This window comes from Echeneis naucrates, chromosome 20, assembly GCF_900963305.1.
Source record: "Echeneis naucrates chromosome 20, fEcheNa1.1, whole genome shotgun sequence".
In the NCBI taxonomy this organism is placed as follows: Eukaryota; Metazoa; Chordata; class Actinopteri; order Carangiformes; family Echeneidae; genus Echeneis; species Echeneis naucrates.
The window spans coordinates 7,209,760-7,236,425 of record NC_042530.1 but is presented as its reverse complement, the minus strand read 5'-3'; the positions used below and the strand labels follow the sequence as shown (position 1 = coordinate 7,236,425).

The 26,666-nt window shown below is 44.0% G+C and overlaps 8 protein-coding genes across 10 annotated transcripts; 2 read left to right on the top strand and 6 right to left on the bottom strand.

Moving 5' to 3' along the window:
• Positions 1–1,112: 1,112 nt before the first annotated feature.
• Positions 1,113–1,487, top strand: LOC115060835 (histone H2B 1/2). Its single transcript, XM_029528953.1, has one exon. It carries the CDS (start codon positions 1,113–1,115, stop codon positions 1,485–1,487), a length of 375 nt encoding a protein of 124 aa, XP_029384813.1.
• A 2,435-nt stretch (positions 1,488–3,922) lies between these two features.
• On the bottom strand, positions 3,923–10,486 carry LOC115060829 (histone H3). 2 transcript variants are annotated; one of them, XM_029528946.1, is made up of 4 exons: positions 10,194–10,486; positions 7,682–7,701; positions 5,154–5,168; positions 3,923–4,585 (listed from the first exon to the last, which is right to left on the bottom strand). In XM_029528946.1, exons 1-4 carry the CDS (start codon positions 10,484–10,486, stop codon positions 4,173–4,175), a joined length of 741 nt encoding a protein of 246 aa, XP_029384806.1. In that variant the 3' UTR covers positions 3,923–4,172. The 2 variants fall into 2 exon arrangements, with proteins under 2 accessions (XP_029384806.1, XP_029384807.1); XM_029528947.1 differs by lacking the exons at positions 7,682–7,701; positions 10,194–10,486 and having other exon boundaries at positions 3,923–4,959; positions 5,154–5,351.
• Positions 5,532–6,835, bottom strand: LOC115060830 (histone H1-like). Its single transcript, XM_029528948.1, has one exon. It carries the CDS (start codon positions 6,806–6,808, stop codon positions 6,188–6,190), a length of 621 nt encoding a protein of 206 aa, XP_029384808.1. The 5' UTR covers positions 6,809–6,835; the 3' UTR covers positions 5,532–6,187.
• Positions 8,964–9,338, bottom strand: LOC115060836 (histone H2B 1/2). The gene has a single exon (XM_029528954.1). The coding sequence runs from the start codon at positions 9,336–9,338 to the stop codon at positions 8,964–8,966; it is 375 nt and encodes a 124-aa protein (XP_029384814.1).
• Positions 10,487–12,268: 1,782 nt separating the features above from the next.
• Positions 12,269–12,661, bottom strand: LOC115060834 (histone H2A). 2 transcript variants are annotated; one of them, XM_029528952.1, is made up of 2 exons: positions 12,581–12,661; positions 12,269–12,475 (listed from the first exon to the last, which is right to left on the bottom strand). In XM_029528952.1, exons 1-2 carry the CDS (start codon positions 12,659–12,661, stop codon positions 12,275–12,277), a joined length of 282 nt encoding a protein of 93 aa, XP_029384812.1. In that variant the 3' UTR covers positions 12,269–12,274. The 2 variants fall into 2 exon arrangements, with proteins under 2 accessions (XP_029384812.1, XP_029384811.1); XM_029528951.1 differs by having other exon boundaries at positions 12,269–12,661.
• A 1,464-nt stretch (positions 12,662–14,125) lies between these two features.
• mix23 (mitochondrial matrix import factor 23) lies at positions 14,126–16,140 on the bottom strand. Its single transcript, XM_029528950.1, has 5 exons — positions 16,076–16,140; positions 15,188–15,313; positions 14,961–15,107; positions 14,594–14,653; positions 14,126–14,479 (listed from the first exon to the last, which is right to left on the bottom strand). Exons 1-5 carry the CDS (start codon positions 16,124–16,126, stop codon positions 14,429–14,431), a joined length of 435 nt encoding a protein of 144 aa, XP_029384810.1. The 5' UTR covers positions 16,127–16,140; the 3' UTR covers positions 14,126–14,428.
• Positions 16,141–16,588: 448 nt separating this feature from the next.
• Positions 16,589–19,456, top strand: fam162a (family with sequence similarity 162 member A). Its single transcript, XM_029528949.1, has 5 exons — positions 16,589–16,734; positions 17,490–17,579; positions 17,929–18,040; positions 18,459–18,567; positions 18,692–19,456. The coding sequence occupies exons 1-5, from the start codon at positions 16,692–16,694 to the stop codon at positions 18,800–18,802; spliced, it is 465 nt and encodes a 154-aa protein (XP_029384809.1). The 5' UTR covers positions 16,589–16,691; the 3' UTR covers positions 18,803–19,456.
• Positions 18,856–26,449, bottom strand: kpna1 (karyopherin alpha 1 (importin alpha 5)). Its single transcript, XM_029528945.1, has 14 exons — positions 26,393–26,449; positions 25,662–25,795; positions 25,372–25,485; positions 25,172–25,271; positions 24,851–24,945; positions 24,493–24,624; positions 24,145–24,233; positions 23,935–24,034; positions 23,603–23,766; positions 23,308–23,386; positions 22,954–23,079; positions 22,722–22,849; positions 22,200–22,375; positions 18,856–21,694 (listed from the first exon to the last, which is right to left on the bottom strand). The coding sequence occupies exons 2-14, from the start codon at positions 25,785–25,787 to the stop codon at positions 21,507–21,509; spliced, it is 1,617 nt and encodes a 538-aa protein (XP_029384805.1). The 5' UTR covers positions 25,788–25,795; positions 26,393–26,449; the 3' UTR covers positions 18,856–21,506.
• Between the last annotated feature and the right edge of the window lie 217 nt (positions 26,450–26,666).

Below are 26,666 nucleotides of genomic sequence, written 5' to 3'. Positions count from 1 at the left end.
AAAGGAGGCGCCAAGCGGCACCGCAAAGTCCTCCGCGATAACATCCAGGGAATCACCAAGCCCGCCATCCGCCGTCTGGCTCGTCGCGGCGGAGTCAAGCGAATCTCCGGTCTGATCTACGAGGAGACCCGCGGTGTGCTGAAGGTCTTCCTGGAGAACGTCATCCGGGACGCCGTCACCTACACCGAGCACGCTAAGAGGAAGACGGTGACCGCCATGGACGTGGTGTACGCTCTGAAGAGGCAGGGCCGCACTCTGTACGGCTTCGGAGGATAAACACGCTCCCAACAACTACACAATACCAACAACAACACAAAGGCTCTTTTAAGAGCCGCACACACTCTCACTAAGAGCTCATGTCCTTCATCAGCACACACTTTGTACACTTGTCGGCTTCAACACACCGCCGTGTAATTATAAACACACTGAGGGGAACAGTTCATCTCAATCACCGTACACAAGATGACAGGTGACCCTTTTTACACTCACGTTGTCAAATTCAAGCACAAACTTCCCAAAAGCCCCTAAAACAAACACAACGTTTATTTATAATGAGCTGAATAACACAAACCCACACCTGTTTTCCTCACAAACAAATTAAAGCTTAGAAAAAGAAAACCATTAACTGATTAAGTCCACGTCCGCTTCAGGTTTCATCAATTGGGTCTTTTGTTCGTTAGTAATTACCACATTTGTCAAAAATTACATTTAAGCTGTTTTGTGATCATCGTGATAAAAACACTTCTTTACTAGCCGCAATAGAAGGACTGAACTAAACCAGCGGAGGTTTCTGACTTTTCCTTTCTTTTCCTGTTTTCTGTGCTCGACCTCACTTCAGCTGAAGCGGCTCCGCTTTGTCAGCCGCTTTGTTTCACTTGTGGAGCTGCTCACATGGATCGCTTTTTCCTCTTTTCTCTGCCGATTCGCCTCATTCGGACAAAAGCAGACGACCAGAAACGGGACCAGGCCCCGAAACCTCCCCGCCGAACCTTCGACCAATCACAGGACAGCGACCCCCGGTCTGATCTGCATAGACCGTGTGGCTCCGGTATAAACGGAGTCTGTCCCTCCGCCGCTTTTCACCCGTTTCTGTCAGCAGATCCGCAGCAGAGATGCCCGAACCCGCCAAGTCAGCGCCCAAGAAGGGCTCCAAGAAGGCCGTGACCAAGACCGCCGGCAAAGGGGGCAAGAAGAGGAAGAGGACCAGGAAGGAGAGCTACGCCATCTACGTGTACAAGGTGCTCAAGCAGGTCCACCCCGACACCGGGATCTCCTCCAAGGCCATGAGCATCATGAACTCCTTCGTCAACGACATCTTCGAGCGCATCGCCGCCGAAGCGTCCCGTCTGGCTCACTACAACAAGCGCTCCACCATCACCTCCAGGGAGATCCAGACCGCCGTCAGGCTGCTGCTGCCCGGCGAGCTGGCCAAGCACGCCGTGTCAGAGGGCACCAAGGCCGTCACCAAGTACACCAGCTCCAAGTGAGCACAAACAACAACAACAACACAAAGGCTCTTTTCAGGGCCACACACTTTACCTATGAGAGTACACGTCCTCCTCTTTTGTATTGTTACAATAACACACTGATTGTTTAAACGTTTAAACATCTCCAGCATTTATTTATTTACATTCAAAGCTCCTGAGCTGTTTGTGGTGTGACACGTTGAAGTGGCTTTTTAAACACCCGCTTGTATCAAATCACTTCATTTCACTTCATTTCATTCAGGTGTCCTGACGATACTAACGTTGGTGGTGTGCAAATTGCAAGTAATGGCAGACTACAACTCCTCACTTTCAGCACACAAAGTGTGCGTCCTTTATTTTACAACTGCAAAACACAAAATGTCTCTGTCCAACAAGTAAACCTGCAGAAGCCACATCATGTGACCCTTTAACAGGACAGTTAGCCCTCAACAACCAAACTAACATGACGTGAGTACCAACTGTGACATCAGATACATGAAGCCAATTGTCTACACAACTAAACAAAGATTTATGTGACACAAGAACAAGTATAATCATGAACTTTACCTAAGAAGCTGAATGACTCTTAACATGAGAACAGCTCAGCAGTATCAATATTTATCTTTCTGTGGAAGACGACTGTATAGTTACAAAAGGTTACAAAAAATTTAAAAAAGGAAGTTGTCTATGTTTTTATAACTGAATTGGGACCATTTTGCACCGCTGAATCCCCTTTTCTCAATCAGGTCAGTTTCTATGCCAACTTAATTTTGAAAAATCGTTGCGATCTTCTGATTAGTTGATTGGTTTTAGGAGGGAAAAAAAAAATTTCTAACAGAATGCGTTAATTGTTACAAACTTTGATTTCTGTAAATTGAACAATAGACATTGATAAAGGTAAGTACATGTAAATTTAAATGTTACGTCGTCAATGTGCAAAATTCAGGGCATGATCTTCCTTTTCTTCGAACCTTGAATGCTCAGCAGCAGGGCTCTTCAGAGTCCAACAGTAATCAGCCATCATGACTGAATCCAGCGTCTCCATCTCTTTTATCTCCCCCTGCTCATCACTCATTGAGCCCAGATTCTCCGGAAACCGATCCATGTGTGAGAACAAGTAATGCATTTTGATGCTCATGTTGCATCCAAGGTTTCTGACAGCAGTCAGCATATTGGTGACAAGTTCTGCATAGTTCCTGGGCTTGTTGTTGTCAAGAAAGTTCTTCACGACCATAAAAAAAGCCTTCCATGTTTCCAGTTCCACTTCGTTCACTGAGTTTTCAAACTCAGGATCTCTGACGGGCACAGGAGGTTCTTTTCCTTCGATCTGGATGCCAATAACTCAGCAGAGGAATTTGACAAGCTGAGCTCATGAACTACATCTTTTAGCTCCTTTTGGGAAAAAGGATGTGGAGCATCATCGTTAAAAACCACTTCTTCCTCTTCTTCCTCTGGAACGCTGGAGGAATCTTCATCACTGATGTCAGGAAGTTCTCCAAAGTTTCATCACAGTGAGCTACAGGACCACGTGCTGATTCAAGATCAGGATACTTGAGGCTGCTCCCAGCCCAAGAAGCAGTCAGTGACATGGTTTGTTGGCTCCCTCCAAACTTCAGGCAGCTCTTCTTGCCTTTGGTCCACTGAAGCAGATACTCGGTGCATGACTTGCACACCATGTGTGGCACCCTGCCTTAATCCTGGTCACCAAGTTTAACACCAAAGTAAGCATTATAAGCACGCTTTATGAAACTTGTGACTAGATTCCTGTTAGGAACAATGGTGTTCCTAACACCGAAGTATTCACCGAAGATGTAGCAGAATACGTCAGCAAGATCTTCTAGTCGAAGCCATTCAAAATCACTGTGATTGTTTGATTCAGAGCATCAAAATTATCCCAAATCAGCTTAAAAAAACAAACTTAAACAATGAATTTGGTGTTTACCAGTGTTATCAGCTGCATGTAATCTGCAAATGGGACTTTGTAATGCAATTGCTAAAATAGAAGTTAGACAGCAGGGAAAACCTTCCCCCTGGTCACTGAAAGGTGAGGATGTGCTGACCAACATCAGACATGTCAGACATGTAGGATGTCTTGTCCAGGCATCAACAGTAAATCTGGCATGTACATCTTATGTTGTAAGTCAGACACACGTATGAAATACTGTTTTTAATTAACACAGTGAGATGGATAGGACTTAATTTACTCAATTATATATTTTTAGTAAAATAAATACTTTTTTTGATTGTGAGGATTAACAGGGTTGCACCAAAGAAAGTATCTTCAGCCCCCTGAGCTGAATGAGCCCCAACATTTCATAACCTGTTACTCTTAAAAACACACCATCAAATTGCATAGTAAGAAGTATATTTACTTTACTTAACTAAAGCCAAAATGCCCTCCAGTTCAGGAGTGACACTGCACCGATTCACCACACAGGTGTGGATATGGAGGCCTTTTAACAACAAACTCAATACAGGTAGCTGGTTTAAAAAAAAAAAAAAAAAAGTTGAGGTCAGCAGTATATAATGTTGGTGAATGGTGATTAAACTGTTAATGTATTCAACAAGTTGAAATTGTGTTACAGATTGAACAACTGATTTAGGATAAGTTGATGGAGTGAATACATTAGAGGATATTTGGTCTGAGATTCAGGGTGAGGTGGCTCTTAAAAGAGCCGTTGTATTTGTGTGAGCAGCGGCAGCAGTCTAAGCTCTCTCTCCGCGGATGCGGCGGGCCAGCTGGATGTCTTTGGGCATGATGGTGACTCTCTTGGCGTGGATGGCGCACAGGTTGGTGTCCTCGAAGAGGCCGACCAGATAAGCCTCGCTGGCCTCCTGCAGAGCCATGACGGCCGAGCTCTGGAAGCGCAGGTCGGTCTTGAAATCCTGAGCGATTTCTCTGACCAGGCGCTGGAAGGGCAGCTTACGGATGAGCAGCTCGGTGGACTTCTGGTAGCGGCGGATCTCTCTCAGAGCCACGGTACCGGGCCTGTAGCGGTGGGGCTTCTTCACTCCGCCGGTGGCCGGGGCGCTCTTACGGGCTGCCTTGGTGGCCAGCTGCTTCCTGGGGGCTTTGCCTCCGGTGGATTTACGGGCTGTCTGCTTGGTTCTTGCCATTTCTTTTTATTTTTGCTCTTTCTCTTTAAACAGAAGAAAAGTGTGCTGCGAACAAGCGGGGCTCGGCTCTTAAAGCGTGGGACCGGCTGTGAGGACGTGACGCAGCTTCAGTCCTCCGGCTCCTGGTTGGTGAGCGGCTCCTCCTGGAGCTCAGCACCGCCCAGAGGAGCCGCCCAGCAGCCGCTCAGCCGCTCAGCCTCCGCTGCCGATTGGACAGCGGTGATTTGAAAATGCCGCTAAAACTCCCAGCAGCTCCCGCCTCTGGAGCTTTTTCCCGATTGGTCCGGCACCGTCAGTCCGCCGGCTCCGCCGATATAAGGGAGGGCTGAGTCGGCCTGAACTCCACTTCATCTGAGTTTCAGTTCAGCGAACGAATCTAAAAGAAACACAAAGAAAATGAGCGGAAGAGGCAAAACCGGCGGAAAAGCCAGAGCTAAGGCCAAGACCCGTTCATCCCGGGCCGGGCTCCAGTTCCCGGTGGGTCGTGTCCACAGGCTGCTGCGTAAAGGCAACTACGCCGAGCGTGTCGGGGCCGGGGCCCCCGTCTACCTGGCGGCCGTGCTGGAGTACCTGACCGCTGAGATCCTGGAGCTGGCTGGAAACGCTGCCCGAGACAACAAGAAGACCCGCATCATCCCCCGACACCTGCAGCTGGCTGTCCGCAACGACGAGGAGCTCAACAAACTCCTCGGCGGAGTCACCATCGCTCAGGGCGGCGTGCTGCCCAACATCCAGGCTGTTCTGCTGCCCAAGAAGACCGACAAGGCCGTCAAGTCCAAGTAGACTCCTGCTGCCGGACACCGCAACACAAAAAAGGCTCTTTTAAGAGCCGCACACTCACATCTGGAAGAGTTAATATTCTCAATGTGTCTGATGACAAAGTTTTTAATAAATGAACTATAATTGAAGAACATTAGTTTTGTCTGAACAGACGAACACAAATGAGAGAAACTGATTTATTCACTCACGAGTTAAAATGTACAGCGGACAACGAAAACTGGTGCAGAACACAATTTAAAAATATATATATAATTATTATTAATTAAATAAAACGCATTAACATACAAAAGGAGCCAGAATATATATACAGTTGAGAATTAGCAGGAAATAAACACACAAACACTCAGCAGCTCATCATTAACAGGAAGGTGTTAATGGCCGGATGGCTCCTCCCTGACAGAGGCAGCAGACGGCCCGGGGTGTGCCCTGTCACAGGCCCTGAGCACTGGAGGTTTTCTCTGGACACTGAAAATGTCACTTCGGCACAACTGAGATAAACTCAGTTTAGATTGGAAACAATTTAGATGAATTAAATTAATTTAATTTATTCAATTACCAACAATTATCCCCCACTGCCATAAAGATGCATCTGACTTTTACCAATTATTAATTATTAATAATAAAAAAATAAATAATTGCCTTCTGTCTTTCACATGTTCAGGGCTTCATGTTTGTTCCTGCTCACAGCACCTTCACTGATAATCTGGCCGCAGCTGTGCAGGTTCTATCGGTCACGGAGCTCTAAGAGGAGGCGGCTCTCAGTTTGAGGTGTTTGGCTCTTAAAAGAGCCTTTGTTGGGTGGAGATGTGAACCCGGCTGGCAGCTCACTTCTTCTTGGGTGCTGCCTTCTTCACTTTGGGTTTGGTGGCCTTCTTGGTTGCTGCCTTCTTCGCCGTCGCCTTCTTGGGACTCTTGGCGGCCTTCTTGGGGCTCTTAGCGGCCTTCTTGGGGCTCTTGGTTGCGGCCTTCTTGGCGGCAGCTGCAGGTTTCTTGGCCTTCTTGGGAGCGGCCTTCTTGGCGGCCGCTGGCTTCTTGGCCGCGGCGGTCTTCGCCTTCTTGGCCGCTGCGGGTTTCTTGGCTGCGGCGGGCTTCTTGGCTTTAGGAGCGGCCTTCTTGGCGGCGGGCTTCTTGGCCTTGGGCTCGACTTTCTTGCTCATCTTGAAGGAGCCGGAGGCGCCGGTTCCCTTGGTCTGGACCAGGGTCCCCTTGGCCACCAGGCTCTTGATGGCGGTCTTGATTCGGACCTTGTTCTTGTCCACATCGTAGCCTTCGGCAGCCAGAGCCTTCTTCAGGGCGGCCAGCGAAACGCCGTTGCGCTCCTTGGACGCGGCCACGGCTTTGACGATCAGCTCGCCCAGGCTGGGGCCCGGCTTCTTGGCTTTGGGAGCCTTCTTCTTGGCCGCTTTGGCCGGAGCGGCGGCTGGAGCTGGAGCTACTTCTGCCATGATTTCTCGGAGCTTCGGAGCGATCGCAGAGACTGAGAGGAATGATGAGACGCTCCGAGCAGGAGGCGGACCTTAAACACACCATGAGAACCGTGGAGACTCAGTCCGGCCGGGGCTCCTCTCTGCTCTTTGAACACCGGCACACTTGTGTTTTCTCGGCCCCAACAAAACTCCCCAAAATCCCCGTAGGAGAGGAGCTGAAGGCGGACAGCCGAGGCAGCCGATAGCGGACTTGGTTGTCTTCATATTCAGATCCTCAGCAGCTCCGATCCTCTCTGCTTTTTCTCTGTGGAGCCTCCAAACCTCACCTTTTCACCGCGGTATCCAGCGCTGCTCACCGACTTTCCACACTCATTTCCCCTCTAAAACCACTTCAAATGCTCCAAAACTTCACCAGAATCAGATTTCCAGCTGCTCTGCACGTTTATTCACACATCCCGATTAAAAACAGTCACCTGAAAACCTTCCGTTTGGAAGAAACGCCACTTATTTCCCGGCAGCAAACACACCGATGATGGCTGACGCTGATGGGAAGTTGATCCGAGCTCCGTCTGGAGCTGTGAACATTTCATGAGGAGGAGGATGAGTACTGAAAACTTTTACTAACACACGTTACTTTGATTTGTCAGGATAAAGACGTAGATGGCCAAGTTTTATTTTTATTTCATTTTTATTTTAGTTTTTTTTGTTTTCTTGAAACATCTCTGCTGTAATTGTAAATATGACAACAGGAGAAAATCAAAGCACAGAGGTGATGTGAAGCATCGTTGTTGTTGGACTCACACATTTTCAAAATGTTTTGATCATATCTAAGTTTCATTTTGTTTATTTTAAGAAAACTGAGAAGCACATTGGAAAACACCCAGATGTTGCGCTCATACAGCTGTGTAGGCCTATAACAGGCGTCTGTGCAATGTGTCAAAGGTTAAATGATGTCTATCTTTGAAACACATATTGATTGAAACCTTCATTTTTTTCACAGGTTAAAAGGAGAAAATAACTTGTGCTGTAATAAATAGCTCCCCACAGTATTCAGCCAACATATCAGGGGAAAAAAATCTGGTTTAACGTGTCAGATTCAGGTTGCATTGGCCTATTTATTTTATACAGACAGCTTTTATTATAGAGAGGAGAAAATCATGTGTGTGTACTGTTAATGCTCTTTTGGTCATTTTATTGGTCCGTGTAGCTGCATCACATGCACTTAAATATTAAAAGAATAACAGTATGTGTATTAATATGGTCTCTGGACACTGAACCCAGCCAAAAATACAGATTTGATTCTGGATCAAAAATGCAGCTGCATCTTCTTTACACCTTTCTGACACCTTCATACTAAATTAATAAATAAATTAATTTACTCTTTGTAGATTTGTCTAATCTTAACTGTTAATATTTAGTAGCAGAGAGCTGCATGTTATGTGGACTGAATGAAATGGTGTCGTCGTAGAAGAACTCATACTGAGTTTGTTGTCCAGATAAAACTGCAATGCGCTCAGTTTAGTTTGTAAGTTTAAAGTATGAAAGAGGATGTGAACTCTTGTAGGTGAAGTGTGTGGCCCTGAAAAGAGCTGTTGTGTTGTTGGTGTGCAGCCGCTGAGCTGTTCTCATATTAAGAGTCATTCAGCTTCTTAAGTAAAGTTCATGATTATACTTGTTCTTGTGTCACATAAATCTTTGTTTAGTTGTGTAGACAATTGGCTTCATGTATCTGATGTCACAGTTGGTACTCACGTCATGTTAGTTTGGTTGTTGAGGGCTAACTGTCCCGTTAAAGGGTCACATGATGTGGCTCCTGCAGGTTTACTTGTTGGACAGAGACATTTTGTGTTTTGCAGTTGTAAAATAAAGGACGCACACTTTGTGTGCTGAAAGTGAGGAGTTGTAGTCTGCCATTACTTGCAATTTGCACGACACCTGAATGAAATGAAGTGAAATGAAGTGATTTGATACAAGCGGGTGTTTAAAAAGCCACTTCAATGTGTCACACCACAAACAGCTCAGGAGCTTTGAATGTAAATAAATAAATCCTGGAGATGTTTAAACGTTTAAACAATCAGTGTGTTATTGTAACAATACGAAAGAGGAGGACGTGTACTCTCATAGGTAAAGTGTGTGGCCCTGAAAAGAGCCTTTGTGTTGTTGTTGTTTGTGCTCACTTGGAGCTGGTGTACTTGGTGACGGCCTTGGTGCCCTCGGACACGGCGTGCTTGGCCAGCTCGCCGGGCAGCAGCAGCCTGACGGCGGTCTGGATCTCCCTGGAGGTGATGGTGGAGCGCTTGTTGTAGTGAGCCAGACGGGACGCTTCGGCGGCGATGCGCTCGAAGATGTCGTTGACGAAGGAGTTCATGATGCTCATGGCCTTGGAGGAGATCCCGGTGTCGGGGTGGACCTGTTTGAGCACCTTGTACACGTAGATGGCGTAGCTCTCCTTCCTGGTCCTCTTCCTCTTCTTGCCCCCTTTGCCGGCGGTCTTGGTCACGGCCTTCTTGGAGCCCTTCTTGGGCGCTGACTTGGCGGGTTCGGGCATCTCTGCTGCGGATCTGCTGACAGAAACGGGTGAAGAGCGGCGGAGGGACAGACTCCGTTTATACCGGAGCCACGCGGTCTATGCAGATCAGACCGGGGGTCGCTGTCCTGTGATTGGTCGAAGGTTCGGCGGGGAGGTTTCGGGGCTTGGTCCCGTTTCTGATCGTCTGCTTTTGTCCGAATGAGGCGAATCGGCAGAGAAACGAGGAAAAAGCGATCCATGTGAGCAGCTCCACAAGTGAAACAAAGCGGCTGACAAAGCGGAGCCGCTTCAGCTGAAGTGAGGTCGAGCACAGAAAACAGGAAAAGAAAGGAAAAGTCAGAAACCTCCGCTGGTTTAGTTCAGTCCTTCTATTGCGGCTAGTAAAGAAGTGTTTTTATCACGATGATCACAAAACACAGCTTAAATGTCATTTTTGACAAATGCGGTAATTACTAACGAACAAAACACCCAATTGATGAAACCTGAAGCGGACGTGGACTTAATCAGTTAATGGTTTTCTTTTTCTAAGCTTTAATTTGTTTGTGAGGAAAACAGGTGTGGGTTTGTGTTATTCAGCTCATTATAAATAAACGTTGTTTGTTTTAGGGGCTTTTGGGAAGTTTGTGCTTGAATTTGACAACGTGAGTGTAAGAAGGGTCACCTGTCATCTTGTGTACGGTGATTGAGATGAACTGTTCCCCTCAGTGTGTTTATAATTACACGGCGGTGTGTTGAAGCCGACAAGTGTACAAAGTGTGTGCTGATGAAGGACATGAGCTCTTAGTGAGAGTGTGTGCGGCTCTTAAAAGAGCCTTTGTGTTGTTGTTGGTATTGTGTAGTTGTTGGGAGCGTGTTTATCCTCCGAAGCCGTACAGAGTGCGGCCCTGCCTCTTCAGAGCGTACACCACGTCCATGGCGGTCACCGTCTTCCTCTTAGCGTGCTCGGTGTAGGTGACGGCGTCCCGGATGACGTTCTCCAGGAAGACCTTCAGCACACCGCGGGTCTCCTCGTAGATCAGACCGGAGATTCGCTTCACTCCGCCGCGACGAGCCAGACGGCGGATGGCCGGCTTGGTGATTCCCTGGATGTTATCGCGGAGGACTTTGCGGTGCCGCTTGGCGCCTCCTTTACCGAGACCCTTTCCTCCTTTGCCTCTGCCGCTCATTTTCTCTGTGTGCTGGAGAAGCTACAGAATGAGTCCAGCTGTGAGAAGCGCGAGCAGTAAAAGGCCGACTGAGGACGTGAATGAAGACAGGAGGGACTCTTCTTTGAGTCTTCGTGGACTTTGCTGAGGAACCTTTAGCGCCACCTCCTGATTCATTCAGAGTAAAACTGGTAGTTCTTTTCTTCTTTTCCATTCTTCTCCATCAGGAGCCGGCAGCCCGTCTATCGCCACCTACTGGTCGATCTTTGAGTCTTCCCCTGTAGCTCCCCAAAAGCCTGGCAGAGTCAGTAAGAAGGCAAAACATATTCCGAAACTCATTCACTGCAGATGTGCAGATATGCGACCAGTTTTTTGTCCCGACTTTCGGTTTAAAAGCCCTTTGACTGATCGGGGGGAGAGTTTTTCCTGACCAGAGTGATCCGTATCGTTTTCTGACGATATTCTCCATGAATGTTACATTTACAATCCTGTTGAACCAGACGGGAGTAATGCGTCCAAATGAAGTCATGTACTCATAAGTTTACACACCCTGGAACCATTTATGGTTTCTTGGGCATTTTTCAGAGAATATGAATGATAACAAACTTTTCTTTCACTCACGGTTTGTTCTTGGGTGAAGCCATTTTTGTTTACTCTTTTTAAATCAGACTGACAACAGAAACTACACAATTGACCCTGATCAAAGGTTTATAGCGTGTATTGCCCCCTTTAACATCAGTGGTGGTAGTTATGGATGGGGCTGTTTATCTTCTCGACAAAAGGCCTCCAGTTCCTGTTAATTCTTGGGCTGTCTTGAATGAACTGAGATCTTCCCAGAGAGGCTCAGTGATATTCAGGTCAGCAGACAGTGTATTCTCTCTTTATTCTGCTGTAGCCAGTGACAGGTTTGGCTTTGTGTTTTGGATCATTATCATGATGGAATATCGAAGTACGTCCCATGTGCAGCTGCCGGGCTGATGAGTGCCCATTGGCTGCATTCATCTTGCCATCAATTTTGATTTCGTGTCAACTTGTGTGCATGTTATCAGGCCAGAAATCTCAAGGGTACGTAAACTTTTGATCAGGGTCATTTGTGTAGTTTCTGTTGTCATTGTGATTTAAAAAGAGTAAACAAAAATGGCTTCACCCAAGAACTAACTGAGTGAAAGAAAAGTTTGTTATTCATATCCTCTGAAAAATGGCCAAGAATCATAAGTTGTGCCAGGGAATGTAAACTTATGAGCACAACGCAGTCATCAGCAGCAGTTTTTCACCAGATTTAAAAAAAAAAAAAAAAGACAGACAGAAAAACAGGATGTTTTAATTGTTAAAGTTTGATGTTTTAATTGTTAAAGTTTTGCCTCTTCTGGGAAAAGTAAGTATACAATGTCAGTCATGCTTATATTATAATATAATTTTAAAGTACAGTTTACTGCAGTGCCCTTTCCCACATGCTCAAGTTTTTGTTTTCTCCCACTCCTGATTATCCAGCTCTAGGTTTGTTTTTTGTTTAACTAAATAAAAGGACCCTCACGTCGTCTGCTCCAACATGTATTAATAGGACATCAGCAGAGATGAGACACTGTTGAGGGTTAGGCTTCCTTCATACACTCCTGTGGGATAAATGACACTTTTACAGTGAACGGTCCTCCACACAGGAACATTATTTAGGACAAGCTCTACACATGTGGGATATAGTCTGACACTTTATTCCTCCATCAGACACACTGAGGACGTTAACTCTTCCAGATGTGAGTGTGCGGCTCTTAAAAGAGCCTTTTTTGTGTTGCGGTGTCCGGCAGCAGGAGTCTACTTGGACTTGACGGCCTTGTCGGTCTTCTTGGGCAGCAGAACAGCCTGGATGTTGGGCAGCACGCCGCCCTGAGCGATGGTGACTCCGCCGAGGAGTTTGTTGAGCTCCTCGTCGTTGCGGACAGCCAGCTGCAGGTGTCGGGGGATGATGCGGGTCTTCTTGTTGTCTCGGGCAGCGTTTCCAGCCAGCTCCAGGATCTCAGCGGTCAGGTACTCCAGCACGGCCGCCAGGTAGACGGGGGCCCCGGCCCCGACACGCTCGGCGTAGTTGCCTTTACGCAGCAGCCTGTGGACACGACCCACCGGGAACTGGAGCCCGGCCCGGGATGAACGGGTCTTGGCCTTAGCTCTGGCTTTTCCGCCGGTTTTGCCTCTTCCGCTCATTTTCTTTGTGTTTCTTTTAGATTCGTTCACTGAACTGAAACTCAGATGAAGTGGAGTTCAGGCCGACTCAACCCTCCCTTATATCGGCGGAGCCGGCGGACTGACGGTGCCGGACCAATCGGAAAAAAGCTCCAGAGGCGGGAGCTGCTGGGAGTTTTAGCGGCATTTTCACCGCTGTCCAATCGGCAGCGGAGGCTGAGCGGCTGAGCGGCTGCTGGGCGGCTCCTCTGGGCGGTGCTGAGCTCCAGGAGGAGCCGCTCACCAACCAGGAGCCGGAGGACTGAAGCTGCGTCACGTCCTCACAGCCGGTCCCACGCTTTAAGAGCCGAGCCCCGCGTGTTCGCAGCACACTTTTCTCCTGTTTAAAGAGAAAGAGCAAAAATAAAAAGAAATGGCAAGAACCAAGCAGACAGCCCGTAAATCCACCGGAGGCAAAGCCCCCAGGAAGCAGCTGGCCACCAAGGCAGCCCGTAAGAGCGCCCCGGCCACCGGCGGAGTGAAGAAGCCCCACCGCTACAGGCCCGGTACCGTGGCTCTGAGAGAGATCCGCCGCTACCAGAAGTCCACCGAGCTGCTCATCCGTAAGCTGCCCTTCCAGCGCCTGGTCAGAGAAATCGCCCAGGATTTCAAGACCGACCTGCGCTTCCAGAGCTCGGCCGTCATGGCTCTGCAGGAGGCCAGCGAGGCTTATCTGGTCGGCCTGTTCGAGGACACCAACCTGTGCGCCATCCACGCCAAGAGAGTCACCATCATGCCCAAAGACATCCAGCTGGCCCGCCGCATCCGCGGAGAGAGAGCTTAGACTGCTGCTGCTGCTGCTCACACAAATACAACGGCTCTTTTAAGAGCCACCTCACTCTGAATCTCAGACTGAATATCCTCTGTTAATAACTACATATTCCAGTAAGTAATCACAAAAGCACTTTGTTTCCTGACACAAAGATAAGAGCAAAGTGTTATACAATGTATTCTAACAGGATAGATGTCTTTAATCATTTCTGCTGAAATTCATCTCATGCAGATTTTGTCAAATGCAACATGTTAACCTTTAAACTGCATTTGCTATTTCTCTCAAACTATCACCACATGGTGCCTATGTAAGACAATTTCTGGAGAAAGGGAGAGACTGGAGAAACCCTCCACTGACTTAAGAATTAATTCTGAATAAGTCTACCTAAATTAACCCCCCCTAAATGCTGGACTTTTGTCCATATACGTCATGTCTGAAATCATTCTGGAACTGAACAAAGACAGTATCTGGTCTGATTGTCAGTCCTGGTATTCTAACATGATCGCAATGGCATTAGCAGATAGATTGATCTGAGATAGTCGGATGGATCTACAGATTTTATAGTATCTAGTAATAGACACACAAATATTTGCCTTTAACATTGGAGTTGTTGAATTTGTTTGGTCTGGACCCTCATAGAGAAAGTGGCAAGAATTTATGACAGTGCAGATTAAACTGTACTTATTCAAATGCAGAGAAAACACTGAACCACTCAGACAACTTGTCATTTGAAATCATTTCACTGTCTTTTTTAAAAAAACACTCATTTTATACAATGTTTCTCATTAAAGAAGCATACAGGTGACAGTTTTACAGTGGTGGTAATGCCATAGCTAATCACAATGGAATAGGGATGTGTTGGACATCAGCTCAGACTGGTCTGGATGGTGAAGAGCCCAGCAGGACCCAGCAGAAACCAGTTTCAGCTATAGTCTAGATGTGAATCTCGAGTCAAGCAGTTGACATCTGACTGAGCTTCAGTTCACCTTGGGAGGAGTATAATGGATCCTGCACCTTTCCCTGAAAACCTGGGGAAAGGACATTTGGAATAAGTTATTTGGAATTTGCAGACTATTAAAGTGTTTTGTTTTAAGTGTAGGGTTTTATAGCAAAATTATTAAGTTGGATAAAAGTGTGCATACCTTCAGACTTCTATCGTTGACAACTTCTTCAACATTCAGCTCAGATTGCATTAGCTTTAACTAGAGAGAAGAAAAAAAAAAGCCTTTTTCTTAATGTCATATTTTCACTCAAAGATAAATAAATATGTGCAATGGTCAGATGCATCTTTCTCCAAAGCACTCATGTTTAATAATCCTGCATAAGAAGTTCACCTGTTGAAGGAGTAAATGTGAGGGGGTGGACATGACTAAACTAAACTATCAACTGGGGTTAAGTACTGTGCTGTTTTTGTGATTTGAGTGAGCCAAGCCCAGGTCTCTGTTAATGTCTATGAGGGCGTCTTTCAGTTCACTTTGTGAGCCCTCAAGTATTCTCTACAGGACTCACTTTGGTCTGCTCCTTTCTGAGCTGTTTGATGATTGCCAGATTTTCGCTGTCCTTTGCTCTTTCCTCACGCAATTTTCCCACCACCTCGGATGTTTGAGCTATGCAGGCCTTGATAGCTTTGTCCCTGTTCAGATGGGCCTCCATCATCTGTGACGCACATGGAGACAGGAGAATTATATTTCAGTGAATCATTTTACCCACACAAAATCAACAATATTGATACTCACAGATTCATACAGTTGTTTGCATGTTTGTGTGGCATCCACTTTGCCTGAGAATGAGACTGTGGGTACAGTAGTGTTCAAGGCGTGGACAATGCGGTCATCAATGTTGCGCATCACCTTTAGCACCTCCTGAGAGACACAGAGAGACAGCCAGAAGCTTAGGTTAGCCAAAATGACCAAAGTATGCTGCCAAATTCCAGGAAAAAAAACCCAACAGCACACACATTGGAATGAGGAATTAGTTTGATCTTTAAAAATGTATCTCCATATAAAGTCCTGTGTGTGACTGATTAAGACTCCCCTGATGTGTGATGATACTACAGAAAAATGGGACTGTGTGGGGACATGTGAACAGAACAAGTCACTGCAAAGAAAACTGCCAGTATAAGTTGATTGTAGTGAACAGAAAATGTTTCTCAATTTCAGGTTCATCTATTTGAGCCAAGACTTCCTGTTGCTGCATGTGGAAGGACATCTACTCTTTGTAGAAGAACTTTGGTTAAATATTAGGTTTGTGACTCAGCAGAATTTTTTTTTTCTTTTTTTTTTAAAATGATAGTAAGTGATCTGATATAAGTTAAAACTTTTTAGTACTTTATCCGAATGATGTGAAATGTATCTCAATTTTTAAGCTCTTTATTCTTTCGGTGATGTTTTGATAGCCACAGCTTGAGTCAACCTGATTTTTATACATATATACTGTACCCCTGTTTTAAGCCACATGCAGCCAGTTTTCTGATCCAGAGCTCACAGTGAGAGCACCAGTCCATATGAGGGTCACTCATTCACCACAGCAGCCCGAAACAACAGAGCGAGCGTTGGGATCTGCTACGATCGGTTCCGCTCTCTAACACGTTTTGCAGAGATCGACGAGTTTTGTGTTAAAATTACCTGAAACATTGAAAAGTCCTCACAGTTTAAAGTTCCATCGGGCGCCGCCATAGTGGACTGCGGGGGTCCTCTGAAGAGGCAACACCAGTCGGCTGTTCGAGAAGATGCCTCAACGAATGCCAAATATATATATATACATATACTTACATAAAAGTAAACATTTAAATCAACCAGAACAAAATATATGTATATATATATATATATATTTAAATGAGCACACGTTGAACATCCACAATCAAGAGATACAGAGTAGTTACATAACAAGTGTCAACTCGTGTCCGTAAGGAAAAGTGCAATCTACCGCGTCAAATAATTTCTGAAAATAATTTCCTTTTTCACTGTGCCAAAGCCTACAACCGTCCACTAGCTTTCTTTGTTTTGGTGGGGCTTGAAAATACAAAACATAATCATATACTTCTGTTTATTTATTTTTTTTGTGTGATATATGTAATGTATGTTTTTTTTTTATCAGGCACATAAACGGACAGCTATGTGACGTCTTGTTGGGCAGCAGGTTGATTTTCAGCAGCTGACGGTGAATTAATCTCTTTCCTTCGCAGCTTCGGACGCATGGACTGCTTAATTTATTAAATCATATCCTGTTTTTCTCCAAAATATGAATCTCGTCAGATCTCGACTGTCCATCGGCAACATTTTCGGTTTGTATCGAGTTGAATGTCTCTGTTGTTTTGATATTCATGACGCACTAACTTCCAGTGGATTGTGGTGTTAAAGTTCATTGTCAAATTGGAAATGTATCCAACACAACATCATTTATTTTTATTCGAATGTTTTATTTTGCATAATTATCTCGTGGTTGGATTATTATTCAGTGAAACGTGGCTGTAAACGGTCCTAGACTCGACAGATTTTGTTCCTGAATTGTGACGTTGTTTTTTTTTTTTTTTAAGTCATTCCATAGTAGCTCAAGTTAACGCTCCTCCACCTGAGGGTGTGTCGACAAACCGACTGAATGACTGTTTGCTGGATTTATTTATGTCAGCTTTGTTTGTTTTTCATCGTGTATGCTTGTGTTAAAATCAAGGAAATGAAATGACACAAATTGATTCTTCCCTGTATTATACGATTTAATTTGTTAATGGTCTGTTGTTAAAACATAAAAAGCAACGCACAGAAGTCGACCTTTGTGTTGGGAAATTTCAAAGTTAGTTGAAATTGAAGATCCAGCACATCACAGTTGCAATGAGTAGTTGATCAGTAGAAAATGATCAGTCCATTTTCAAAATTGATTAGCTGTTTATTTTACTTCAGCAGCTCTAATTGGATAATTGGATGTGCGCATTATTGGAAACCGAAATTGTGACACCCAACAATCTGCAGATTAATTCAGGCAATGAAAGTGAATTTTGGCTGTCATCCTCTAACACATTTCTGATTTTGTGTACTTGAACAGGTCAGAGGTACAGACATGTTGCTGAAACATGGAGCCACAGAGGGATGTGCAATAAACCACAAGAGGTCAAAGCAGAGTCTCCAGCAGGAGGTATGAGGTTTGGATCCAGCTCAACCAAAGCCATTTCCAACCATGCATTCCCTTTTAATCTATTATGTCATGAATTTGTTAATCATCCAACCAGCGTGATGTTAAACTTCCACATACAAGTTTCTCATCAAAATCTATAGATAAAACCCCGCCTTGTTTATTTAAATAGCGAGTGTACATAACAGTCATGGAAAAAGTCCCATAGGAAGTGGGGTCAGCCTAGACTTGTGGACCAAATGCGTGGGGTTTGAACTTTCCTGCAGTCACTCTTCTTGGGCACAATTTGTATTTATTGACTTGAGATTTGTTTTTGCCCGTTTTTTAACACATGCTTTGTTCTATCACACAGCAACTGGCGCTTCGTTCAAAATCCCAGGCGCCAGACCCTCCAAGATGGACAAGAAGATTCTGATCTGGTCAGGTCGTTTTAAAACCCCAGACCAGATACCACAATTTGTGTCGTGAGTAGCCTCTTCCTGTTTATACCAGATCTCCCACAGCGCTTGAATCTGTTTGACCTTTTGTGTGATTTAAGCTGCAACACAGAAAATGAGGTTACTAACTGCATGAGCAGTGGTGAGACTGCTCTGGTTCATGTTTGTTTGTAGAAGGTAATTACTGACATCAGGGTGGAGACGTTATCTGATATTCTGCTTTGATAAAAGACATGTCACACATACAAACTGCAGACCTCCTATCTCATGTACACATAATGGAAAAAAGGCACTGCATTTAAAAAAAAAAAAAAAAAAAAAAGGCTTTGTGTCATTGAAGGAAAAGCGTCAGGTGACTGATTTAACAGACATTGTTGTTGCCAAGATAAGGAACACACCTAAAAACATCTGTTGTATATTTTCCATGTGCTGCCATGTGCTGCAGGGTTGAGATGCTTGATGCTGCCAAAAACAAAGTCAGAGTGAAGGCCTGCTATGTGATGATGGCGTTCACAGTTGGTGCCTGTTTGGTGATGGTTATCCTGGGCAAGCGGGTGAGTAGGTGACTAGTGACAAGTGCACTGTTCAGTCACCCTGTTTTCTCAGTTATCGATCCATCACGTAGTTTAACACCGTAGACGTACTTCAGGTGACAAAAAAGGGTTCCCGTTTTTGCAGGCTGCAGGGAGGAACGAGACTTTGACAGCTCTCAACATGGAGAAGAAAGCGAAGTGGAGGCAGGAATTACAGGAGGCAAAAGCTGCTGCTCTGTCTGAGAAAGCTCAATGATGGAAGGCTTCTCTAAAGCCATGTCATTTTTTCCAAATGCTGAGCTGGTAGTGTCTCCATTCCATGCTATATTTATCACAGCTTCCGAGCTCCCCATTGCCTCTCCTCTGGAGAGCGTTTATAAGAAATTAGTTGACAGTTGGTCATGCTCTTACAACCTGCAGAGACCAAGAACCATAGAATTCAACACCTTGGCATCCAGTGTGAGTGTACTGAGGTTAAAAAGTGTTTTCCAAGAAAGTCCACTAATTTGAGAGCATTTGTACACATTAGGAGTAACTGCAGATCTCTATAACTAACTGTTAGCATTTACACTTGCAAATCAGATGCACAATAGAGGAAAGTAATCTGGCAACGCTTGGATTGAAGTCTGAACAGATACCTCACACTCTTAAATGTAATGCTTTTGATGTCCGTTTTAGAATTTGTCAAAGGCAACCATGTTTTTATCCACCTTGTAAAGATAATTCAGACTTTGTCTAAAGTGAACATTAACAACTTCAGCAATAACAGGAAGTGGCACAGACATTTGATCCATGGTCCAAAACAGGCTGTCCTAGCCCAGAAATCACGGAATAACGCTTGTTTGTCACATCTGGTTGTATACAGTGAGCACACAAAGAATTTTGTTTAATAAAGTAATACTTCCAAGGATTTAGTTTGGTTCATTTTTCAGAGCTCAAAGTTTCAGTACTGTAATGGAAATTATTACTGTTGATGAGCTCTTCCCTCACTGGGTACTGGCAACTTATTTTCCTCTGTGTGTAATAGAGGGATAGTTTGGCAGCTGCTACATGCTGAGAATCAAAATGGTCATCTATGTTAAGTGGAAAATTAAACTATGTGAATAGTTGCATATAGTATTATTTTCTGAATTGAGCTCATCTGATGTTTTTATGTCAGATGAGAAAATGTGCTGATTATTCAATAAAAATCACGAGCTGTGGCCTTCCACAGAAAGCGTGACTACTACTATTAGTTGTATTGTATTATAAGTTGGTCAAGTGAAATGTCATCAAAATACTGTGTTACAGTGAAACAGATTCACTTAAAGTGTGGTTCATGAAACGGATTTTATGCAAATAGCATAACAGGACAGTTGCACAAACAATACAACAAACAGTCATGTACATGTAGAGCTGGTCATCTCTTACAGAGATTTTTGACAAAAGTAAGCAATGCAAAGAAGACTTAGTAAACAAACATTCAGTTTAGCTAACTAAAATGATCACCAGTATTTTCAAGTTTTAAGCTGACTTTTTGTTGAAATTATCTGGAAGGATTTCTGCAGAATAAGGATTATGGCACCATCAGCAACACGACAGATGCTAACCTAAAGAGCCAATTTTCCTAAGAGACAGATTTACTTTGTCACAAGTTCTCCTAGCTTTGCTGAGGCAGTATGATTTACTGATTAGTGTGCTAACAAATTTTAGTCCACAATCTGCTTGAGTCCCTCTGTGGGAAGGGTTAACAATGAAGTACATTGGAATCCTTGTTTTAGCAGAATGGGACCGAGGATACGGACCACACCTCTACACCTCACTTCCTGAGGAGGGAAGAGCTGTTTCATCAACCAATTAAATAGTTTATGTAAAAACTATGGTATGCTCTCAAAGACGCATCAGTCCTGAACTAAAGTGCTGCAAATGAAATGTAATTATGGTAAGATAATAAAAATTCCTGCTGGTCTGCCGCTGAACAGAATCCAGCGTTACATAGTCTGTTTTGTCTTGTCCAAGTCTGTCCAATTGTCTCAGTGCGAGGGAAGACTCCAAATCCCATGTTTCTATGGGGTTATTCACATCACACCAGAGGCAGGAGGCAGTCTAAACTCTTCAGGATGGAGCCTGTGCAGAAGGAAGTCCCATTACTGGATAGAGGAATGCATGATATGAGAATCCAGGAGGGAACGCAAGCAGCCTGCTCTGTAACCAACCAGTTCCACCCCTCAGCGACAAAGTCAGGTTCCTAATTTGTCCATCTCTGATCACTTGTCCAATGGCCGGAGAGGACATGTCGGTTCACCTCCATTTATCTTTTTGTTATTTAAGTGCCTTCGTAGAGGTCAGTTGAGTCCAAGGTTTAAACTGGCCACATGGCCCCACTGCGGGCAGTTCAGTCCAGTAACCACAGTTAAAAATGTGGTCGATGTCTCGCGGTCAGTCCAGTGCTTAGGTTAGATCATTTTTTTGTGTGGGTGTGGAAATAAGGGGGGGGGTGTTAGGGTTAGGGGTCAAAAATGACGTCCATGGTTGTCTGTCTTGCAAGTCATTAGTGCTTCAATCAGACAAGCAGTGCAGTCCAAAAACACCCACTGACTGGGGACACACAGGAACACAGAAAGGTGCTTTTCATTTGTGATGATCTGTGGAGGAATTCCAAAAAGTAAGATGAAGGGGCGTGTAACAGGGCAAATCTGCTAGAAGGTGCCGAGGAATTAGGCGCAGAGGTGAGCTCAGCGCAACAGAATGAGTGAAACCTTCACGAACTGGCTGACAAGACTGCAGAACTTGACCCACGTTGGACATACGCACACACACGTGCTCCTGTAATGGTACATTTTTTCATCATCATGATAATGATTGAAATCAATCGCCGAGGGTTGTCATCGCCCTTGATCATGGCAGTGGGCACAGAGCGAGAGAAATGAGCAGAGGTGAGGATGAAGGTGGTGCACAGTGAGGAGAAGGAGGATTTAGCATTATAGCTGGAAGCCTTCCATCGGGGCCTCACACTGCTGGAAGAGGAACTGCTGCTGCTGGAGGTCCACAGCCGGAGCCAGAGACGCGTCCTCATCTTCAGTGTTGAAGTAGCGCTCAATAAGGTCAAAAGCTTTCTGGTAGATTTCCTGGTTCTCATGACCCTGCAGGAACTCCAACTTGTCCAGGCCTAAGGAGAAAACAGTAGTTTTAAATAATAAATCCTACATCGTTTGAGTAAAATATCTACCAAGATTTCTTAGCAGTGCAATAAGCCAATCGGAAAGTTGGCATTTATTTAATTATGTGCATTTTTGGTTATGTTCAATAAAATAAATCACTTTTCTTCTAAAGGTAAAATTAAAAAAAAAATTAAATAAAATAATAATAATAATAAAAATAGTGCTTGGATGGCAATACAGAGCATAAAAATGCATGTTCTCACTTGGAGCCATCAACATTTATGAAGGATTTTTATCTGAACATGCTCCGATGGAACAGTTAGAATTAATTATATCAGTGTAAGTGTAAGTAACCAACTGTCAATGTAAACTTCATCACATTTTATCAAGCCAAAAATATTTACCTTATTAAATTCAAATGTAATTTGCCAGTTTCCTTATACTACAATCTTAATTTGCATGTATGTAATAATTTCAATGTATTTTTTTGTTATTGAAGATATATAAACCTACCATATGCCTCTTCAATGAGTGCACAGTAGGGGTTGATGCCTCCCCCTCGCTTGGCCTCCAGCTCTCCGAGACGCAAGATGTTCTCTAAGCCATTTAGAGCCACCTGGACTATTTTGGAGTCCATAAGTGTGAGCAGGTCACACAAAGGTTTTATGCATCCCAGCTCCACCAAATGCCTGCAGAGGGCAGCACACAGAGAAATAGAATGAAACGTTTACTGCTCATCAAACATGACAAAAAAGGACACATCCTTTTTAAATTATACACCAACTGAAGGAATATCTTATAATACTAGATGAAAACCATAGTTAACACCAACAGCTGATTTAATGAAGATTAGTTCACGTTTCCCTGATCACTTCCCAGATAGTCGAAAATCTTACTTGTAATTAAGTGGTGCATTTGTATTAATGAATCCAAAATGAAACTTGTAGTAGGTTACATATTGAAGCATAATGCTCCAGCGGTGAGTGAAAGCTGCTTGGGATGTACAGGAATTTTAAAATACATCAGTGGTCTCACCTGATTTGCTCTGCAGAGCCCCCAGATGTGGCATTAGTAATGGCCCAGGCTGCTTCCTTCCTTGTGCGAAACTCTGCTACTTGCAGGATAGTGATGAGAGGAGGCAGAAGAACAGCATCTATCACCATCTACAATTAGGAAAACCAAGGATTACATTCTAAAAAATATAAGTCCATTCCAAAGCCTCTGAGAGCAAACATATCCAAGTTACAGTGAAGTCCAGCACACGCACTTGTATTTGTGCTCGGTTGCCTGCAGTGATATTGGAGATAGTCCAGCAGGCTTCCTTCTTGATGGACTCCTTGGGGCTGCTCAGGAGGTGATGCAGGGACTGCAGCGCTGAGCAGTTCAGAATCACCTAGAAAATAACAACACAGTAAGAAATTAGCAATATGTCTGTGAAGGTTCTCAGTCATTCAGGTCATCTTGGTCTTGGAGTACTTAGTGGGAAGCAACTGGACTTTGCTTCTTCAGTTCTGAACTGAAGAAGTCTTTTGGATGAGAGGCGAAACATCTTCAAACAACATAAGAGGTAGGTAGGTAGTAGGTAGTTTAACTGCTTTTTTTGTTGATATGTTACGTTTACCTGCGTTTGTAGATCATCTCCAGTCACTATGTTTCCCACAGCTCGCAATGCAGGAGATACCACCTTGTAATCAGAATGCCTTTAACAAAGCAGAACAGGTTTGGGGTTTTGTGTTTGTTTTTTTTAGATTTCAGACATATTTAGAAATTAAAATTATGCAAACAATGTGCCTTGCAGTTTCAGATGGTGCCAATAAACTGAAACATTCTATGAGATGATGGATGTGCTGACTGCACCCCTATACCACAATCAAACAAGAGGCATATGTGTTTCCCCAACAAAACTAAAGCCTTACATCAGTAATTCCACCAGCCTACGACAGACTCCTGAGTCAATAACAGCCTGGATTTTGTCATTGGGACCATCAGATAGATAAGAGAGTGCCCAGCATGCATCAGCCAGGATGTCTGTGTCGTTGACGAACAGGAGCCATGACAGCACACTGAGACATGGAGAGACCTGGAAGAAAAAGTATGGTACAGTACAGTTAACGTCAATAGGAGCAACTTTCTTCCATCTTAGATACTTACATGCTATGACCCTGGAAAGCAAGAAATTACTTTATCACTGCGAGAAGTGTACTGTTGCTATGGTGACATGTTTATCTTGGGAGAAAAAAAAAATCACCTTATTGAAGTCTGGAGGTGGGTTCTTCCCTCTGCAAAGGTTTGAGAGTGCCCACACTGCATTCCTCATCATTGTTAGACGATTCTGTTTGGCCAATAACCTTCAAGAAGAGTTTGACCAAACATGTTTTACTGAAGAAATGTGATCTAAAATATTTGAGTCTAACAAGAGGATTTTGAAGGAAAACATTGAGACTTGGTTTTTACTTACTGCACCAGGGATGGCAGAATGTTGCAGTCTATCACAAAGTCTCTGCATTCTGTGCTATCTCCTGCTATGTTTCCCAGAGCCCACACTGCCTGAGGCACACAGGTTATTCAGGAAATAGTATCACAATCTTAATATTCAATTACATTCAATAACATGGCTTCAAGTAATAGACCAGAAAAGTGATATAATAATGATAATAATGATGTAAAATGTTTACAATAACTACCACTATGTTTTATTCGTCCTAATATGTAAGGCAGGATATTTAAAGCAACAATGAGATGGGCACACAATTATGTAGAAACATCATGAGAAACGTTTGAGTAGCTTTTGGTGGATGTGTCTTACTTGTTCTTGTACATCTTCAAAGTCTGAGCTGAGCATCTCTATGAATATGGGCACAGCTCCTGCCTGGATTACCACCCGTGTCTGGTGGGATGTACCTGATGCTATGTTGGTCAACACCCATGCTGCCTCAAACTAGAACATATTTAAAAATATCACAATGTGTTGGTCTCTCTGGTTTTATTTAAACAGTCAAATTGCACATTCTCCATGCAGTAAATTCATTAAAACATGAATAAATATATACTTAAACAATAAAATGTTATTTGGAAAAAAAAGGGACAACAAGCCTAAAGATCCCTCAGTTTAATTAGCTGTTGCACACCTGAACTGTTATTAAGCTTTATTTGGCAAGATGTACCTGCAATGTGCAGTTTTCTCTCCTCTTCAGGAACTCAACAAATCGCTCCACTACCCGAGGAGTGGCAATGACTTCATCAATAGGTGGATTGGGTTCTATGTAAGAGAGAGCAGCGGTTGATAATATGGAAAAATTTACTTGCAATACTTATCACACAGCTTTATTTTGATTAAAGTGTTTACTTCAGTATTCAAATTTGTGTTTAAATAAAAAAAAAATATTATCTTCCAGCACTTGTAAAGTCTAGGAAACAGACAGATGACCACTATCATGAACAGCGTTGTATTCATCAGGAATTTTAGTTATCTACAGCACCCTTACCTTTAGAAAGGAGTTTCCTAAAGCGCTGGGTGCCTATTAGTTGCTGCTCAGGGGAACTGGAGAAAATCATTTGAGTCATATCTTCAGAGATCACTCCACCCTGTAAAGCATTGGATATTAATGATTGTATAAACCATAGATAAAATACTATAGTATTAGTATTATTAAGTACTAAATTCATTCAGAACGTTTCGTCTCACCATGAGTGGGTCCATGTTGTTGGCCTGGGACTCCAGGTAGCCACTATCGGCCATCCCATCATCTTCCAGGGTCCCATCATCCTCCACTGTGGCAACATTCCTCCTCTTAAACAGCTGCAATACCATAGTGTTTATATTAATCATTTTTTCCTGCAAAAGCTACTTCCAAGTCTTCATTTGCAATACTGTCATGAAACTGTCTGAAAGATTATAAAGAGTGGTCATTTGTTTGTCACTAACTGAACCTCTGCAATAAGGAGGACGAAATGACTTGTCTACACGTTGTTCACCTGTTCATCCTTCTTCTGTTTGCGTAGTTGTAGGCCTTCCTCTTCTCTCCTTCTTCTCATTTCATCTGTGTTGAGAGACTTGTTCTTGTAGCTCTTAAGTCGTGCATTGTCCTTACCCTGACTCATTGTGCAGCCTGAAAATATGCACACAAATACGTATAAATGTTAGTTGGCTTGACTTGAGCATTTTTAATAAAAAGTTAAAAGACAATCGTGCACTACATGACCTATGCTGAAATGAAAATTCCAGCTGTAGTTTAAGTAAGCACATAAAAAAGGGGTGATCAGTCCGCTGAACAAACATTGTACAACAAATGGGGGCATCTGAGGATACTAGCTAGCTCGTTAGCTTCATGTTTACTGACACGGCGTAGTTAACAAACAACTCAACAACATCTTAACAAACAAGATCTCACTATCTAACAATCCCGTGAGCTGCTTCCCCTTAACGATTTACCTTTGACAAGAGCAGAGAACAATACCGAGTACCGGGGAAGGCTACACTTAGCTCAGCCGGCTAATGTCACAGTCGCTGTTAGCGTAGTAACTACCGACGGCTAGCTGCTAGCTTACTTGGCTAACGTTAGCTCGGAAATCCAACGTCTACGGTAGCTCGTGCGACAGCCCAATATTTCCCAAAACGGCGCCGACATTGATAACAGATATAACTTCTGATTATGACACGTTTTTACCCACGGACTGTCAAATATAAGTGCTTATTATTGTCTGACCTGTCAAATTGGGCTCTGTAATCCCCTGCTCTGCTAGGCCACCGTCCGTACAGCCGTTGCCGGTATGCTACAGCGCATGCGCGATGTTTAACGCTTCATCAACACCACCCCGCAACTCCCCCGCACCGATCTACACTCCGCCCAAACTGCGAGATGCCTCCACCAAGAAAAACAGAAACATAAATAAAGAAAATGCGATGCTTAAACAAACAAAAGGAAATCTTAGTCAACATGTGTTTTTTCTTTAATTTTACCACATAATGCAGTCAACAGC